The sequence below is a fragment of the Pteronotus mesoamericanus genome, unplaced genomic scaffold, assembly GCF_021234165.1.
Source record: "Pteronotus mesoamericanus isolate MK-2021 breed Mesoamerican mustached bat unplaced genomic scaffold, CSHL_Meso_final contig_78, whole genome shotgun sequence".
In the NCBI taxonomy this organism is placed as follows: Eukaryota; Metazoa; Chordata; class Mammalia; order Chiroptera; family Mormoopidae; genus Pteronotus; species Pteronotus mesoamericanus.
In genome coordinates, this window is record NW_026555258.1 from 6,823,142 (window position 1) to 6,843,484 (window position 20,343).

The window sequence follows — 20,343 nt, forward strand, 5'->3', positions numbered from 1 at the left end:
TAAGGCGGTTACGTAAGGACACGAGGTATCTCCCAGAGTCCATGAGTGAGGACACAGCTGGGCCTCGCCAGGGCCGGGAACCAGAGGCTGTCTGGAAGCCCTTCAAGAGGCAAGGCAACAGCTTTCTCCTTCTCTCCCTTTCCCTTTCCTCTTCCTTGTATGCAGGTCCTCTTTCTCCGTTTCCCGTTGCACGTCCATCTGCTTTTCCCAGAACGGAATTTCTGAGCTCACGTGTCCTCCTGGTCTGAGTGCCAGCAGAGACTTGCAGGCACCTCTCCCTTCCAACGCCAACTCCTGGCCAGAGGGTCCGACCGGCTGCTCGGGGCAAGTGGCCTCCTCGGTCTTACCAACTCTGCCTCAGCACAGAGCGGGCGGACTGAACACAGCTGCTGGAGTTCAACGCTGTGGGAAAGGTGGGGGAGTTCCAGGTTCCCGGGAAAGGAAGGGTCACAGCGTAGGTCTATATCCGAAGTGTCTAGACTATACTCCAGCTCTTGCTGGTCCCCATCCTCTCCAGGGACCATACTTTGCCAGCTAGATGAATTCCGTCCCACTACTGGTCAGATGGTGCCCTATTCCTGGCCCCTCCACTGCTGACCCCACTCTCACCAGAAAGCACATCCCACCCTTCTGGACCCAGCTGGGTCACGAAACAACTGCCTGTGCCCATATGGGGCTCTTCCTGCCCTTCCTGGACACGCTGGGTTTCTCAGTAGTCTCTGGATCAGTCTCAAAGGTCTCCACTTGAAGGGGGTGGTTTTCCTGGTAGCACTTTGCTCTGGATAATAGTCATACCATCTACCTTCTATGGCACCATGTGTGTCTCTTTAAACTCTCACAACAACCCTATGAGGTGAGGTCTACAAGTACCCTCCTCTCAACACAAGAGAAATTAAGGCTCAGAGGGGTAAGCGACTTGACCAAGACCGCACTGCCTGACACTCCGGATTTGGGCCCCTGCCTCTGCAACACGAAATCACGCTCCCTGAGCACCAAACTGAACAGCTGAGGCTCCCCCATCACCCATCATCACCCCCTAGTATGTCTAAGAATCATGGTAACACAGGGCCTCCTGCCCACGGGGTGGGTACGTGAGGTAGCTGGCCAGCCTGGCTGTGCGGAAGCAGCTGGGTGGACGGCAGTCCCCAGATGTCAGAGAGCCAGTTCAGGGCTATGTGCCCAATTTATTTCAGAGCAGTGGGCAGGGCCCAGAATAATAGAGGGCAATGATGGAGAGCATTTCACAGCTTCTCGGAGCTCCCAGTTCTTTGCCAGGACTAAGGCTCTTGGGCCCTGCCTTCCTCCCTTCCTCTTGTAGGACAGGAGAGCCACTTATCCTACAACCTACAGACCCAGCCCCACCCTCTGGCACTCACAGTGCCCCACTTGTGGCTGGTCTGGCTGTCACCTTGTGTACCAGTTCTACCCGGGGCAAGTCCTGGTCCACGTGCTCTGGTAACCGCATCCCTGATGTGGTGGCTCATCTCTCATCCCCATGCTTTCTGGCCTGGGGGCTTGCTCACCTCCCAGATCCCAGAGTCAGGCCTGAGCCAGCCCCAGCCTGGCATTCGCCACTTGTGGACACAATGCCTTGATACCAACTATCACCAAGGCATCCCACTGTCCTGTCTCTCCTGACCTGCGGCATCCCAGGCCAGCCCAGCCCACACGCGGGAACCCAGGCAGAGATAATCCCTCCCACCCCTGCAGCCTTGCCAATGCACTTCCACAGTCAGCGCCTTGGGGGCGGGTGGGCCTCTAGCTGTTCCACCACCTGCTAGTCAGTGGTCTTCCTGCCTCTGACTCTCTGGGTCGGTCAAGGCAACCTCCCTCCGCCCCTCTTTCAGCACATGGACCCTCCTGAAGCTGAGGGACATCTCACAATAGAAGACAACTCCTTGCCTTGGCTGGTGTGGCTCAGTGGGTTGGGCATCGCCCTGTGAACCAAAAGGTCACTAGTTCAATTCCCAGTCAGGGCACATGCCTGGGTAGCAGGCCAGGTCCCTGGCATGCGAGAGGCAACTGATCGATGTTTCTCTTTCTCCCTTTATTCCTTCCTTCCACTGTCTCTAAAAATAAGTAAATAAAATAGAAGAAGAAGGAGGAGGAAGAAGAAGAAGAAGAAGGCTGGGGGGAGGAGGAGGAGAGCTCCTCGGGCAAGAGTGGACAGGCCGCATTTGCCCTGACCCTCAGAGGAGCTGGGAGTGGCCCAGAGCCTGGAAGTGCAGCTTGTGTGGAGCGGACGGAATCAGAACCCCCTCCAGAGGCCCTGTGATGACAGGAGCCGACGCCCTGGTCATCTCAAATTGGGGAGAAAATTAGAAGTGCTTAGCCTCCTTGGAGCGCAGAACGCTGACCGAGTCCTGAGCAAGTGTGCACGGGGAATGAGTGCCTGTCAGCCTCCTCTCAGCGCGAACCCCCAGCCAGGCAGCCTTTCTTCACTGATCAGGGCAGCAGAGGCTCAGGGAGGGGGAATAAGGACAGCTGCTCAGCGGCAGAAGCAAAGGTGGAGGGCGGCTGGGTAGTCCGGGGTGGGGGGGCGGGGGAGCAGTTGGAGGCAGGGACTGAAGGCCTGGCTGCCTAACCCCAGAAGGGCCCAGGAAACATGTGTTTGGAGTAAAAGAGCAGCTTCTCTTCCAAAAGCACAGAGAACCAGGGGTGGGGTCGGGGGGAGAAATGTGTGTTAAAACAAGAGGTCCTCTCTCACCTATCTTTTTATCATAAATAACAGTGGTTGGTAACGTCTAGTGTTGGTGAGAGTACAAAAAGCAGGCTCGCTGGCGCTGCGGCGCTGCGTCACTGCGTCACTGCAGCCCCCGCAGAAGCCCCGACAGTACCACCCCAGCATTCTCGGTTTCCGAATCGCCCTGACAGGCGTGTGCGGATCCGCGCGGACGGACATTCCCCACTGCACAGTCTGTCGAAGCAGCCTCCCCATCATCAGCTGGGGCATGGCCAGGCAAGTGAGCACGCATCCGGGTGCCACCCCACAAGCCGCCGCCCCGGAGCCCTCGGCAAGAATGAAGTTCTGTATTTGTGCCACTAAGTACTGATGGCACTGTAAATGGACAAAAAGATGCCAAACAGGACCTATAAAATGTCCCCATTTTGGTTAAAAAGCACAGTATTATTCTTACACCCCCACGCACATATATTCATGTAAGTGGATTAAGAGGTCTGGAAAAATACATGCCAAGTCTTAACAGCAGTTGCCTCTGGGCAACAGGGGAGCAAGATGGGGATTTTCGCTTTTTACTTTACAGACTTCTTTTTAGTGTGAATGAGTTTTCCAACAAACAACGTTACCTTTCTAACTTAATAAGCTTTTAAGAGGATGAGTGGTTGCTGCTGAGTGCACTCCCGAGCCGGCTGTTCCGGGCGGCCTTGTTTCCCTTGAGCAGGCATGGCGGGGCCCTGAAGGTCTGGGCAGGGCGCAGTCTGAAGGCCAACGCCCACCTGCCTGGGGGACCGCAGCCTTCCAGAGGGCAGCTTTGAGGCCCTTCTCAGGCACCTTCCTTCCTTCCTTAGAGTTGCAAGAAGTCACCACCTCTCAAAGGGGAACCTCACCCTCTGTCCTACGGGATTTCCCGCCCTCAAAATGAGTGCCTCAGAGGGACCTAGTACTTCCTGCTGCCCTAGAGGGCAATCTTATGGTCTTTCATGTGTCAAGTTTTACACCTGATTTTGTCCCAATGCAGATGGGGCAACAGAGTAACAAGCGTGGGGCAGTGATGCAGACTGTCTGATGCACTAGTTACCCAATCTTGTGTCACAGGTTATCCCGAGTTAGAGCAGCTTCCAACAATAAGCATAGGTTATTTTGTAGTTTCTGTGGGTTAGGTATTTGCATGTACCTTAGCTAGATGTCTCTGGTTCTAGGTGTCTCAAGTGACGTAGTTAAGCAGTTGGGCGGGGCCTGCCGTCTTACCCGCAGCTCCGCTTAGGTAGGGACTGCTTCTGAGCTTGCTCACAAGGTTGCGGGCAGGCCTCGATCCCTGGCCACACCGGGCCTCTTCACAGGGCTGCCAACTGCTTGGCAGCTGGATTCCCTCAGGCTGTGGGATCCGAGAGGGAGCTAGCACCCAACAAAGAAGGCACGGTCTTTTTATAACCCAATCTCAAAAGTGATATCCCATTACTTCTGTCATTTTATTTGTTGGAAGCAACTCAGTATGTTCTGCCCACACTCAGGGGAAAGGGATTACACAAGGACATGAGTCCCAGGGGGCAGGGACCATCAAGGGCCACCTTACAAGCTGCTAACCCCACAACATCTTTCAGATTTTCAGGGCATTATCTTCACTCTCCCTCTCCAAAACAGTGCAAGGAAATGTCCCAATGGAGGTTAGCTGTAAGGATGGAGAAACTCACTCGTCCTTCCTCTCCCCCAGCCCTTTCCTGCTGTAGGGCTACCTGACCCTGGCAGGGCCCCTGGTCTCCCTTCTCAAACCGCTGTTCCACACGGGACAGTCTCTAGAGACATCCCCCTTCTCAGCCCACTCTTCCTGGTTTACCCAGAGGGGAAAGACCTGTTGGAGGAACGTCCGGCATAGCCTAAGCTTAGTGGTTAGGCACTGGGCTCAGACCTGGGTTTGAGCATGAGTCTTGTTTAGCTTCTGCAGCTGTGAAATAAGTTAATAAAAATAGTGCCTCCCTCAAAAAAGGAGTGTTGGGAGGATTACATGAAATCATGAGAGTAGTGCTCAGCTTTCACATGGTGAAGGAATAAAAGTGAGTTGTTGCCATTATTATTATTATTATTATGGTTAGCGTCTAATTAGAAAGGCAAAGACTAAAAGGTCAAAGAGAACAGTCACCCTGATGAGTATACAGATTCCTTCTAGAAAACACACTCTCTCTCACACAAAATGGGCTTACGCTCTCAACTCCTGTCGGGGGATCAGACAAACCTTCCTGACCCAGAGGAAAGCTGACTGCAAGTCCTCCCTGTGCTCCAGAAGGGACAAAGGTGACAAGGCACTCAGTTCCAGGCAGCAAAGCATGCAGGAAAAAAACCCCTTCCCACTGTGTTTTCCTCCCATACTGTTTCTCTCCATGGAGATAGAGATATTCTATGAAGGATGCACAAGTTAAGGCTGGGTGGGAGCCCAGCCAGAGCATGAGATCTTGAGTTAAACTTGGTCTCCGTCTGGCATATGACATCGGGTAAGTCATAAGTCGAATTGTGGTTGTTTTTTTTTAATTCACAAAATGAGGATTTCAGTAACATCCACTGGTTGTTTTTTTTTTTTTTTTTTTTTGAATTGAGCAAGACTGTGAAATTCCAGTCTCAGAAGCAAGACAGAGAAATGTAAATTTTAAGGTAACAAACCCTGAGACTGCAAAGCTAAAAGCAAAGTTCTCTTCTAGAAGGGAGAAATGTAAGATACGGCTGACCACTCTACAGAATAATGGAAAAGGCTCCCTTCCTTTGGGGGGCAGTGGATCTCTGCCATGATTCTGTTGATTGAGAGGCCCTGTCTGAGGTGAGTCAGAGGGCAGTTTGCCCTGCTTGCTGGGCCCCAGAGAGGGAGGATGCCTCTTTCTGGAGAAGCGGAAACTTGATCAAAGGTTCTCCTGGGCTAGGGGAGGGAGGGCAACAGGTTGGCCCCTGCAGCTTGTGGCTGTCAGCCGGTGGGCAATGAAGAAAGGGCGCGGCCCAGGGACCCCAGAGCAGGCGCTGCGCAGCACAGGCTTCAGCTTCTCTCGGGGGCATCAACATCCCCTTGTCCATCCCAAGGCTGCGTTTCCCCAGCTAAGAAAGGAAGGGGGAGCCTGGCTCCACACAGGTCCAGCCCAAGAGCCTGGTTGGGAAGGGCAGGAGATGCCTGGAGGGAGGGAACAGAGGCTTGGAGCCAAGCAGCTGGCGGAGGTACGGCGCAGCAGCAGGCTGGCTCTGCGGAACAAATGAGTATTCCTCGGGGATCCTTGGAAGCACATGGAGCGGGGAGCTGAAAGCAGGGAAAGGGCTGGATTTACTGCATGTGGAATGGAATTTTTTCAGTTGGGTATTAAAGGGAAGGATTATCCTTAATGCTGGCAAACTTGGGGACAGCTGGATAATATCGTGCTAACCCTGACTTGGGAGCCATTGGACTTGGTCTTGGGTACTTGCGGCCCCCACCAAAGGGGCAACAGCCACTCTGATACCCGTGAGGGGAAGCAGAAGTGCTGGCGGCATCCATCAGCTCAGTCCCTCCGGCCTTCTGGAGGCGGACCGAGAGCACCTGTGCTTGCCCTTTCATCTCTGCTTTCAGGCGCCCGCGCTCAAATGCACACATTGATTTTCAGAGCCAAAGTACATGGAAATGCCATGTGTCTCCATCAGGTATAAGGGACATGCTCACTGACAGCTGTTTTATGTCTTTCCAAGGCTTTGCTCTGAAATGGACTGTTTGTAAAGGGCTTCCCTTCCCCCGCTCGCTGTCTCCAAAATGCAGTGATACACCACAGGCCTCCACATGGCTCCTCACCTGGTCTTCCCTCCCCTAGCCTGACCGTCTTGAAGCCGTTCACTGCAGGCAAAGTGACTTGTTTAAATGCAGATCCAACCTGGCCATGCCTTTGCTCTGTGGTTCCCAACTGCCTTGGGCAGGGGAAGGCGGGGTGGTCAGAGCCTGAGCTCCCCACTCGGAGTGTCTGACCTCACCCCTCCCTTCCATTCCAGCTGCTTCCCAGGGCATTCTCCCCCTCCCCCTCTACTGTCCAGCCAGTTTTTCCAACAAACATGTTTTTCCCCACTTGAGGGTTCTTGCACAAGCCGCCGTCTTTGTCTGGCATGCTGACCTCCCCTTCACCTCGAGTATCATCCTTTAGGGCTGCTGCCTGGAGCGCCCTCCCTGGTCCCTGGGATCGGGTCGGGTCCCCCTGTATTCACTCCTTTGCCTTTCCCTGCATAGTGCTCAGCTCCCTTTTGGTTTCTTGTTCACTGCCTGTGATCGGATCTGGGATGTGAGCTCCACCAGAACAAAAATGGTGCCTGGGGGTCCATCACCGGATGATGACCAGCTGTGAGACACTCCCACCTTGCAGAGGGCCTGCCGCCCTCAGGCTCCGAGTGTGAGCCCCTCACCCACCCTGCTATCCTGAGGGCTTCTTTGTGACCAATGACACTTCCTCATTAAAGTCCTTTTAGAAATCCACCAATATAGGTCTGTTTATTTTATACTCAGAAGTGACTTGCCTTTATTTTAAACTTCAGGGTTTGCCTTTGAAAGAAAGGGTTTGCTTATTTGAAGAAATAGCTTAGGTTCTAGAAATTTACTTCACATATTAAAAGTCTGAGTAAATTTACCGAGAATGTCTAAATATTCTCTTACTATTCAGAACTGTCAGAATGCCTAATTTTTGTTCCTTGACAGATCACAATTTTCCACACTGCCTATAGTTACTTTTAGAATCAGCTCTAAACCTTTTAAAATCCATTACAGTCCTAATTTTATTTAGCTATTTCCTGGAGGGAATTATAGGTAGTGAAAACCGAACACTCTCTAAGTCAATAAAGCTATTTAGAAATAAATGGGGTAGCCATTCTTCACAATTCTTTGCCTGCTTTTGTTATCATTTCAATCTGAACTAGGCATTTACAAGCTGCCGTCAGATAAAATTAAGCTGCAAATAACTGACATGACTATTTTTCCACCACCATTTTTACACTTTGAAGTAATTGAAAAGAAGGTTTTTGATACAAAGAGTCCTATGTTTAAAATATAGTTTTTCCCTCGGTGTTTTTTAAATTGTATTTCAAGAGCAACTCAGCATACCAGAGCTTTCAGTGCACAAAATTTGCACTGGAATGACCTGGAGACACACAGAGACACCCCTGGGAAGAGTCCCAGGACACCCGTTGGCACAGAAGCGTTCATGGAAGATTAGGAGAATCGTCACAAAGCTACTGGAGGCAAATGACTGCTAAAGCAGCGTTCGATGTTTCATTCCAGCAGCAGCACTAACAAAGCAGCTGGAAATACCAGGGACTGACCTCAAGTTGCTCCCAGAGAATAACCCCCTCTCCCCCAAGGGGAAGCCCTGCAGTGAGGACTTCGCGAGGGGGAAAAATGGTTTCAGACATTTTTTTTTCCCCTTATCGTACTTTCCAGGAATTATGTAACAATTCTTCTCTCGATAAACAAATTTGTCCCTGGGACAGGTTGGGTTTTCAGGAGGAATCCAGGACTGAAACCACGGCCTGGAAGCGGCAGCGTCTGTCCCTGGCGAGCAGACAGACGTGCGGGGAGGGCCCTGAGCTGCCCTCCGGGTGGGCAGCTCCACTGAGACTCAGAGTGGGGTTTGGATTCATTCTTTGTCATGAAGCGACGGCAGCTACAAGCTCCTGTCTGTGTCAGGGGCCGTTCTGATGTGAGTATGAGAAATGCAGTCCAAGTGGCCTGAGGGGCCAGGGAAATCACCGTGAGACTGAAGGGACAGCAGAGGACAGCTAAGCTGGGCTGGCTGAGAGGCAGAAGCCAGGGGGCCTTGCAGGAGGACGAGACCCACAGGCAGTCTCTCAGGATGCGCCTGCCAGAATGAGGCAGCTGACATGAGGTGATCAAGGACAAGGAGGGCTGAATCTGTCCCGCTACTCAGTTGCAAAGGGCCTCTGGGCCGGCACAGGCTTCCTATCCTCTGCAAGTCTAACAGGGGCTTTTGTGGTGATGCACAAGAGGCCTCTGGCCAGTGGCCTGAGGACAGGGCTTATCTGCAGTGGGGGGACCTGGGGTGCATATGCTTGGTCAGATGACAAGGGACACAGGTCAGAATGGGGAGATGGTATTGGTTCAGTTTGCCCTCAGCTGAGACCCATGGACTAATGCCTTCTGACACCCAAGACGGCACTGCTTTATGGCCCGAGAATAGAGCATCAGCTCTTCCCACTTCATGCACTGCCCAACGGAGGCCAGCCACAAGTCGTGAATGGCAGAGGATGTACAGGTTGCAACTGCAAGGGAGGAGCAGGGAAACAGTGACCTGGACACTAGAGGTGGGGAGTTAGGAGAGGACAGAGCCAAAAGCTTAGGGCTTAAAGCCAGACCATCTGGGCCGAGTTCTGGCTCTGCTACTTTCCAGTTTCGTGACCCCAGGCAACCTCTCAGCACCTGCTTATTCACTACAATAATGCATTAAAATGCCTAGCAAAGTGCCAGGCGCACAGAAAGCTCATGGTACATGGCAGCTCACGTAATCATTTTTATGGGCGAGAAGAGGCCATCCTTCACAATCTTAGAGCACCTGCTAAGGGAACCAGCGAACTGTGTTCGGTTACCCTCACCCTAATACCATCAACCTCATCCTTCAATTGATTAGGCTCTGACAAAGTGGGAATGGGCTTGGAAGTTATGCATATCAACATGCCCTCCATCTGTGGATCTGAGGAGGGGATGTGCCCGTCACCAAGTAGAAAAACATTGCAGTTTATAGCCAGCCATACAATGAGATGATAAAAGAATAAGAAAACATGCAAAAAGAATGCATAGGATGGAATTCAATCCAATAACATAGCTTAAGACTAAGCAAATGTGAGAGTTTTGCTCACCTACTAAAAGAAAAGGTCTCTCACACTGAGTCCAACTAAATTCTGTTTTCAAGGATCACTCATAATATAAATCAATTTAAAATATTAAAATCTAAAACATAATCAAAGATTTGTAAAATGAATGTAAAAGAAAAACAAAACATTTCACAGACTTAAATATTTCAAAGGAGTAAACGAAAATAAGAAATGTAATCAAGATCATTTTGTAGGGGACACTGTGAAATGAATTGACAATTTTATCAACTTCTATATACTAAATAATACAGGGTAAGGAGATTCCAACATATATTCCTGTCCTTAGACAAAGTTGTCAAAAATTAATATTTGAATATTATAATAATTATATGAGTAATTTGAGAAGTTACACCTTCTGTTTCCAGCACCCAGGAAACATTAGCAGACACTGATCTTATATTAACCCACGAGACAAATCTCAAACATTTTTAAAAACCTGAACAGCACATGTTACATATTCTAAGCCAATGTAAAAAGTTAGAGAAAACACTATGTTTTTAAAAACCAAAGCTGTTCATAGCAGTGTTGTGCATAATAGCCAAAATGTGGAACCTCCCATATGTCCATCAATTAATGAATGGATAAATAAAATGTGGTGTATCTGTACAATGGAATATTATTTGGCCATAAAAAGGAATGAAATACTGATCATGTTCCAAAGCACGTAAACATTTAAAACATGATGATGCTAAAGGAATAAAGCCAGTCATGAAAGACCACATACTGTAGATTTGATTTATATGAAATGTCCCAAATAAGCAAATCTGTGGAGACAGAAAGTAGACTGCAGGTTGCCAAGGGCTGAGGACAGTGAGTGAAGAGCGGGGTGATTTAAAAGAAGGGAGTGACGGCAAATGGACACGGTGCTTCTCTCTGAGGAGAGAAAAAAATGCCCTAAATTGTGTTGATGGTTGTACAACTCTGTGAAAATACTAAACATCATTGAATAGTACACTCTACATGGACAATATATGAATTATATCTCAGTAAGGCCACGTTAAAAAAACTACACCCTTGAAAATTAAAAAAAAGAACCCACTATTCTAAATAATACTAGGATAAAAGAAAACGTGAAACCATAATTACAGAACAATTAAAGAACATCAGTGAGAACACTATTCATTAAAACATGTAGGATATAGCAAAAGCAGCAATTAGTAGAAAATGTATACCCACTGTTTTCCAAACTAAAGTGGAAAAATAATATATATAAAAATGAACCAATAATTCAACTGAGTAATTAATAGAAAAAACAAAACAATTTAAGGGAAGCAGGAGAAACAAATTATAATACAAAAGTGGAAATTTCATCAAATTTAGGATGTCACCTATTATAGGACGCACTATTATCTTATGTATCATTAAGAAAATCTGCTGCCAATTAAGCAATGTCACAATGCTTTACCATCAACTGAAAGAGGCATCCCGACTTCAGAGGCGTTAAAACGTGGAGAGAAAACGCACAGGCTAGGCTAGCGGGATGCAGTGAATTAGAAAGCAGGAAGGCAATGTGGCTGATGAACAAATATAAGGTCTAATTCTCTAGAAAGACCAACTGACATACATCTAGCAAAGCAAATTAAAGAAAAAAGAAAAATGCAAACTATTAGGAATACAAAGCAAATTTACCCATATATAGTTTAAAATTCATGAGAATATCATATAAAACCCCCTATGGACAAAAAAAACTAAATGAGGAAAAAACTCTATGCTAATCATTTTTAAAACTTGGATCAAATGGACAATTTTCTACTAAAAATAAATTTTCTAAATTGGTTTAAAGAGGATTAGAATATCTAAATAAACAATGCTCATGAAAGAAATTTGGAAGTTGTCAAAAATGTATCTCAACAAATTGCACTACCTCCCTGAAAATATCAGAGGTCATTTCTATAAGACCTTAATTTCCCTTGCTATGAATACTATTTTAGACCATAAAAAGATGGAAATATTTTTTCATAAAATTAGCATAACCCTGAAACCCAAACTATAAGAAGCATTTTTCACTTAGCAAATTGGCGAAGATTTAAAAAAGAGAAAGGAAAAGAAAATTTTAAAAAGCACATGAAAATCCAAAGTATTTGCGCAAGTGGGAAAAATAGGTAATTTCATCCCCTTCCAATAAAAGTATTAAGCTGTTACCACCTCTATGGAGAGTATTTTAAAAATGTACATGAAAAGGCGTAACATTTTGACCCAATAATAGCAATTCTAGAAATTTATTGTACCATAATAATCATAACTATGTGCAGGAAGTTTTTGCAACAAAGATGTTCACTGCAAAATTTTAATAGCAGAAATACAGAAACAACTTAAATGTCAACATTAGAGAGCAGATTCAAGTTTGATGGGATTAAGTCATAGTATAGAAATGTAGGTAATAACACTAAATGTTCACAATAGAATAAGTATATATATTTTAAATGTACCCAAATGAATGAAAGATATGAAGCAAAAAAGGATTATCTCTAGGTGGGATAACAAATTATATTAACTTTATTCCCTTCTTAATTCTTTACAATAAGAGTGTATTACTTTCTAATCAGAAGAATCAATAATCGTTATTATAACTTTGTTGGTAAAAATCTTCTAAAATATGTTGATAATGCCCAGAGAACCAGAGCAGAGGAGTCTGGGCCTGAGTTCCCTCAGTCTGGGAGGCTGTGGACGAACAAGTCAGAGTCTCGTGACCCTTCTGGGCTGCAGGTTGGGCGGCTTGGGATTCACAGGTCCCTTGTGTGAGCAGCAGACTATCCCCTGTTTCAAGGCCCCCACCAAGGTTCCCGTCCTTGGGAAATATCAACAGCTTGTTTCAATCCAAGCAGCCAACCAATTAATTACCCTTTTTCCTTGGCCCATGCTGCTTCCTGGGAATTTCTCAGCTAGAAACTATAAAAACATCTTATTTGGCACTGAACACGTTCCTTAAAACATAATAAGTCAATTCAGACGCCTACCTAGATAGGGAATACTGGGCACCATCTTCAGGCTTCGGATATAGTCCCGAGTCCGCTTGTAGTTATCTTCTTTAGACATCAGATAATCCAGTTTCTCAAAGGTGGTCTTGTCTTTTCGATTCAAAAGCTGAGGTGAGAAGAACAGGCAGAGTATGAGGAACAAGACCAATAAGTCAAGAAGCTAAAGAGATGGGGTAACTGTGGGTGAATATTAAAGGGAAATGTCCAAAAGGCGTGTCTGTGGCATGCAAAGTCCTGAGCCCAACCAAAGGGTTGAAGAAGCAGTTTCAGCAGAGACGGAAAGTTGCACGGCCTCGGTGGGTCATTTTCCATAGAATCTCACCCTTGGAAGACATCCTCTGAGGCTACCCAGTCCCCTGCTCTAAATGAGGCCAGAATCCCCTGCACAGCACCTGCCTCCAGGATGTACAGACCCGTCAACAGCACGGAGCTCAGAGAGTAAAGCAGCTTGTACCATGTCCCAGAGTAATTCACAGCCACATCAGCCTCTTCACCTGAGTCCACAGCTATGCATTTGCTCCCCAACATCTCTGACACTCCTGAAGGCTGCAGGGAATTTCACACAATTCACCTGTGTGTGCTGTGCACCTGGCCAGGCCGTCTCTCCAGTCTCGGCTACCGCTCTGGATTCTTGGTTACGATATTTTAAACAAAAGAATCTGAGCTTTTTATCCAAATGCAGTCATCTAAGTGATGACTTAGTAGAGAAAATACAGGTGGAGCAGGTATTCACAGCCCAGAGGTCAGAGAGGCAAGATCCCTGATGACTGAGATTTCTGGTATGGAAAGGAGGGTTCCATGTGCAAAGGAGGGTTTTGGGAAGGAAGGCATAGAAACCTGAATGCTGCGGTCATCTTGCATGTCCCAGGCCAAGGCCCAGCGCCAGGAAATGGGAGTAAGCCTCCTTGAATAAAATGGCTTTGAGGAGAGGGGTCTACACTGGGAGAACAGGCTTAGCCTGGGGAAGAGCACCTGGAGGGGGGTCGCTCGGAGAGGACTGGCTTTGGCACAGCACGTGGCCCTCTGGGTGAGCTTCCAGGGCCCAGTGCCTCTGGGGGTTTAGATCAGTGGCCAAGCCTAGGAGTGGAAATGGAGCAGGACCTCAGTCCTGGAGCATCTTTGGTAAAGCCTGGTGCTCAGACCACAGTGGCCTGTGCAAGGGCCTGGGCCAGCAGAGCCACCACATTCGTCAGACTGAGATCGGCCAGTGTTCCACAGCCCCATCAAACAGCAGAGAGAAGTGGAAGAGCCAGGGGAGGCAGGCTTTTGTGCTGAAGTGACCCCTTTGGGTGACTTTAGTACAAATGCAGTGCAGTTCCCGAGACCTGGCTCTGCAAACCCCAGACAAGGGCCACATCTGCACCAGGGAGCCTGGGCTGCCCTGGGCTGCCCTGGGCAGGCCCTGCCCTGTTCCTTGATTCTCAGCCTCTGGAGCCACAGAGGATTCAGCTGTGTGACGGCCCAGCTGAGCTGTGACAGTTTAAGGGCTCTGAGGAGGAAAGGGAAAATAAGCTAAAAGGAAGGTCCCAGTGCTGAAGGAGTTGGAAAGTAAATAGCAAGCTTTTTTTTCCTATTGAGAAATTCAGGACATACCAGGGTGGGGATGCTACACAGATGCTAGGGACAACGGCTGCCTAACTGGCTTGCTAATTTGAGGCTGTTATTCATCACATTAACTAATAGACAGGAAATAACACCACCCCCATTTGCTGTTTGTAAAGCACCATAACATAACAACTCATCTGATCTTTACAGAGCCCAGTGACAAAAACGGAGCCAAGACTATTGCCTCTATTTCAGGTTCATGATCACTTGTCTGAGTATCCTTGGGGAACTCAATTCCCAGAGGACAGAGATGTCTATTACAACAACATGGTTAAGAAAATAAGAGACCAAGAACCCAGACAAATAAGTCAATTATGGGCGAGGGAAGTGTCAGGAAAGCCAAATAGAGACAGGCATTTGAAATGAACATTTAAGGATGAGAAATTCACTAAATGAACAATATATACCCAGACCAGAACGAGATACTCTAGTTATGAACTGCCTCACTGTAAAACTGAGCAGGCCCCTCACACCCCTGTCTGGGAGGCCACCTCTTTATTAACACAACACAGAACCCCACTGAGTTCTTTGGCAATCACACGTGTTCATCCAGCAGCCACACAAACCCCTGTGTTACCCTCATGCTCACTGCAACTGACCTGTGCTGGTGCCCAACGCTCACACCACGGGGTCTCTGGACCCCGCTGGGAAATTGCCCATGCCCCCTTCCACGTCAGGCCCATCCGCCTAGCTTGTCAAGCGCCTCTAAGCATGGCACCATGTTGTCGGCATCCTGACATAGGTATGACCGGGCCAATATGAGGTTAGAGCCCTGGGGGATGTGCCTGAAAATCGCTCCGCAGATTTGACCTCAAAATCAACAACTGGGGTTCTTCGGCAGCGTGGGCAACCAAAGGCGGTCACACCCACACGCCTCCTAAATTGAAAACCAAGGCCTTCCAGCTCACACCTCCTTCTGTGAGCCTTGCCTCTAAACAGACACTCCCTATCAATCCCCCACCCTACACACACTCACATACACGTTCCGCAGGGCTAGATCTGGTCCACTCCACTCACCTGCTCCATTCTGTGCCCACAGATGAAATTCAGGGTCGTGTCAGGTTTTTCAATAATAATACATAGGATGATAGACAACATAAGAACTCAGAACTCCCAATTCTGTATTTGAAAACTACTTAAGAACTTCCTCTAGCAAAATAAAGGAATAAAGCAAATATAGGGAGATACAGGATACAGGAAACAGAGGACTCAATGCAGAAGAGCAAGGGGAGTTTCTGGGATGACAGATGAACAGCAGGCCTGGAGGATGACTGGTTCACATCCCAGAGGAGATGTGTCCAGAGGAAGAGACGGCACCACAGAAAACCTAAAAGGACCACATATTTGTTGGGAAGAGATATCTTTATCATATATATAATTTAAAAATAAAATAATTTAAGTGCTTATATATAATATAGAAATCTAGTATAAATGTTTTATACAATATAAAATATATAATATTTAAAACATGTTAAACTATGAAATAGTATAAAATAATATAGTGTATAAAATGTAAAATATTTTTTATACATATATATGCACATACACTTGACCCTTGGACAATGCAGGCTTGAACATTACAGGTCAACAACTGCGTGGGTCAATTTTTAAAAATCTGTGTATAAGTCAGCCTGCACAATTCAAACCCGCACTGTTCCAGAGTTAGCTGTGTTTGGGGGGTGCCTGTGCGTGTAATGCCTAGTAGATAGATGGTAGCTGGAGTAAGAACTTTTTTTGTTTTATCATCATTCTCCTTATTTTCTTTTTTTCCCCATTCTCCCCTTCCCCCTCCCAGTGATAACCTTCCAAATGACCTCCATACCTAAGATTCTGTTCCTGTTCTGGTTGTTTGCTTAGTTTGTTTTTGTTTTTTAGATTCAGTTGTTGATAGTTGTGAGTTTGTTGTCATTTGTTGCTCATAGTTTTGATCTTCTCCTTCTTCTCCTCCTTCTTCTTCTTCTTCTTCTTCAATAAGTCCCTTTAACATTTCATGTAATAATGGCTTGGTGATGATGAATTACGTTAGCTTTACCTTTCCTAGGAGAGAGTCCCCAACAAGTTGGACCCAAAGAGGACCACAGCAAGACACATCATAATTAAAATGCCAAATGTTAAAGATAGAGAATCTTAAAAGCAGCAAGAGAAAAGCAGACTACAAAGGAGTTCCCATAAGACTGTCGGCTGATTTCTCAAAAGAAACTTTGTAGGCAAGAAAAGAGTGGCAAGAAGTATTCAAAGTAAGGAAAAGCAAGGACCTACAACCAAGACTACTCTATCCAGCAAAGCTATCATTTAGATTGGAAGGGCACATAAAGAATTTTTTAAGGGAATTAGAAATTCCAGGGAAACAAAAAGGTATTCAATAAAGGACATGTCATTAATAGTTTACTACTTGACTACAAAAAACCATATTTACACATTCCTAATAGTTAAAACACTGAATAATCATTTAACCAGTGATTTAACCACAGTAACATGAGTGTGTTTGAAGAATGAAGGACGCTGAAGAAAACTAAACCAACATCTATCATATAAAGAAGTCACCAAATCCTGTCTAAAGAAATTTTAGCTAAAGCACATTGGTGGGAATGTGGCAGAAACTACCAGCAGAACCAGCTCATTAACTGTTAAGTGGTGGCCTCTGGGGAATGAATGGGGCATCGAGAGATGAGAGTTGTTTCTCTCAGCCTTTCAGCACTTAGTGATTCTTAAAATTAATGTGCATGTATTACGCTGAAAAATTCTTTCAAGATTTAATTTTTTTAAATATAAAGTGTGTTTATTCAAAAAAAGTAACAGCATTTACTTATACATGTTTTAAAGTTTTGTTACAAGTGGCACCATAAACTAGAAACCTCATATGAAGTGAGGGTCGTTTAGATTTTAGAGTTTCCAGGAAGTTTCAGGAAGAAACCATTAGAAATATTGTATATACAAGAAAATAAATGTCTTGCCTACCTGAGTCAAACAGGTACTGAAAACATTCACGTGCAGGACAAGGGGTAAGGAAAATCAGACTGAGGAAACGTTCTCAGCTGCAACAAGCAACTCCGCTGGTCACGAGGGTTAGCAGTCTTGGGGACTGTGCGACGCTCTGCTGTACTGTCCCTCACGATGGTGATTTACCGTGGGGTCGCACCTGCCCCTCGCTCGGCTACCGACCCCCCAGGAGGGCAGTGGCCAGGCTGGCTGTGCTCACCCCACTGTCCCCTGCGTCTGCTATGGCTCCTGACACAGAGGAAACACTGCTGAATATTTGTTGCATAAGAGAATGACAAAACTAACAATGCTAGCTTAAAAATCCAACTCCATGGACAATTTTGAATGCTCAGAATAATTCTTGGATAAAGGGAGGGAAAGCTACAATTATGAACTATTTACAAACCACAAATGATAGAAACACTGTATGTTAAACTATATGATGAGGCCAAAACTGTACATGGTTTTAAACTCTTTTTTAATTAAACGACTAAGAATATAAATTACCTAAACACTCAATTCGAGAAGCTAGAAAAATGGGGGGCAGTAAGAAATCGATTAAGATAAGACTGGCAATTGGGATGTTAAAAAACTAAATACCAAACCTACAGAAATGATCATTAAACCCAAGAACTAATTTTTATAAAATATCAAAAGAACAGGTAAAACCTTGATAAATAAGGCAAAAAAGCAAAAATAGACAACATCAGGACTGAGAAAGGGACTTTAATCACATATGCAGAGTGAACTAAAATTACAAGGTAAAAATCAATATTTGCATATTGATTTTAAGTAACTTTCATGATGCCAAGTGTCAGCTGCAAGGGATAAATGGGACTCATAAAACATAGGGTCAAAAGCCAGAAAGACCACACATCTTGGTGAAATACCTGCTATGTGTTGCTTTTGGAAATTCCCCTCATCATATTCCAAGAACGTGTATGTGGCACTTGCATTTGACTAATAATGAATGTCTCCCCTCTTTCTGGTGAATAGTTCAAATCCGTCTCCATAGAGGAAAAAAGAAAAGTCCCTCCAAATCCCCTTTATGAGGACTTTGGTACCCTGTCCCACCGCCTTGAGAGAAGAACATTTCTTGATATGTGGAAATGCTTTTCAACAAAGAGCCTGCTGCTTCAAATATGTAAAACTGGCTCAAAATTCTACTTTAATTCCAGTGTCTACTGTTGGTATGGAAAGAATTTTCAGTGCTGTGGCTAATCTATGGACCAATGGATTCAACAGACGGCGTGTGGAATGAGTAAGGAATGAAACTAGGACACTGAAAAAAAGTAATTTTCACTTCTTTAGATAGAAATTATCAGATTCTGAAAAATAAGCTGCAAAGTCATAAAGCTAATGTAAAATATTAGGTGCAATGGAGAGTGCCATAAATAACATAAGAAACAATTGTGACTTTGCAGCTTAGTAGGTATCCTGGCTAGCTGCCTATTTTTGTCTTTGACTACGGTTGTTTTAAATTCTGTACAGATAGAAGTTAACTTGTAGAAAATGTTATAATGCAAATAATCCCGGTTTGTAGAAAGACAAATTCTGTGTCATGGAATGCCACCAATTATCACCCTGGGAATACTGACAAGTTTTGTGTTCATTTAAAAAATCATTTCAATATTCCTTACCTGACTCTAAGTACTCCAGGTTCTCTTTTGATACAGTTGTGATACCTTACTGGTTCTCTCACTAATTAATGAGTTAAATAAAATCTTTGAAAGTATTCATTTTATATTTGTATGAATCATGATTTTACATTTAAAAAATATCTTTTAACAGTTTATAGGCACATACATGTATGTACGCACATACATCCACATGCCTACATACTGAATTTATACTTCGTGCATGACAATTATCAGGTGTTTTCAATAAAAATTGCTAATTTTAAAAAATTCCACTCATGTCAACCCCAGAGGCCATTCCCACAAAGACCTGAGAGTAGAGCCAGGAGGATGAGATTGGCCCCGGGACAGAAGTTTGCCAAGAGCCCATCATGGGTTCCGAGCTGGTCTGGGCGGGTGAGGAGTCAAGCACCAAATGTGCATCCCCATCTGTACAAGCTGGCTGAGCAATGAACAGGGCTACCTAAGGCAAGGGAGGGTCAGAAACGCTGGAAGGGGGCCCTTAGAAGGAGAGAAAAACTCCATCTCGGGGCAAAGCACCTTCGGGAAGAGGCAGTCCCGGAAACGAGTCTTGGAGGACTTCAACCAGCAGAGATGGGGCCGGAGAGGACCCAGAGGCCAAAGACTGCCCAAGCAGTGGCCTGGAGGTAGGAGCTCAGCGGTGCTCCAGAGCACAGCAGTGGAGCAGACACGTAGGCAAGTGTTGCTTTGGACAAGACTGGAAAGGTAAGAGAGAGATGGAAATTCATCATTTGGCAAAGTATGTTTTCGAGGTGGCCATTTGGATACCGTGGACATGTGATAACCATTTTGACTGCTTATTCTACTTTTCCGGATATGTCAGCTCAACTTGCAAATCGGGTGCCAGTCACAAGCAGCTAAGCACGAACAGCAAACACTAATCAAAGCGGGAAGAAGGAGCCAACTGCAGCCATGCAGGAACAGGAAATTCCCCTGGCCAACTCAGCGTCTCTTCTGCACACGACTGGAGGCAATGGGTGGCTACGTTACTGGTAGCAGCAGCTGCTCTACTGGCCACAGCTGAAAGGTTTATAGTTTGTTTTTCAGGATCAGGAAGTAGGTGTGAAATAGGTATGAAACCTTTTGGCATCTGCTGCCATTGTCAAAATGCCTCTACTATGTCCTCTGACTCTGCACGATGCTCAGTGACTGTAAGCTGCCATCCAACGTCACATTTCCCAGCACAACTTTCTCTCAAAACACCCATCGTGACACGCCGACCCTCTCTTTCATCCAAGCTCAGTATCTTCCCTTACTCTACGGGATCACTGCAGTCCAGTGTTAGAAGTCCAAATGATTATTAAAAATTGGCTGACAAAATATTACTAATACGAAACTGGAGGTAATGAAGTTCAAATGATGGGTTAAAAAAAGCAGCCTCAAAGGGGCCATTCAGAACACCCTGCTTTGGAGGAGTGGTGAGCGCAGGCTTCCCAACAAAGCAGAGGCTGGGGGAGACTAAAGCTGTCTTTAATCCGGGAAGTGGAAACATCGCAGCTCTGTTTTGGGGCGAGCACTCCAGCAGCGGTGCGAGGAAGGACTGGAGACAGAATACCGGAAGCGAGGAGACCAGCTG

At 46.1% G+C, this 20,343-nt stretch overlaps 1 protein-coding gene across 1 annotated transcript in view; it reads right to left on the reverse strand.

The window, feature by feature from the left end:
• LOC129079261 (zinc finger and BTB domain-containing protein 34) overlaps positions 1-20,343 on the reverse strand; it is a 265,100-nt gene that overhangs the window by 116,543 nt on the left and 128,214 nt on the right. Inside the window, exon 8 of the mRNA XM_054584360.1 lies at positions 12,505-12,631. Within this exon, the coding sequence (XP_054440335.1) occupies positions 12,505-12,631 (127 nt within the window). The remainder of the gene's footprint in view (positions 1-12,504; positions 12,632-20,343) is intronic.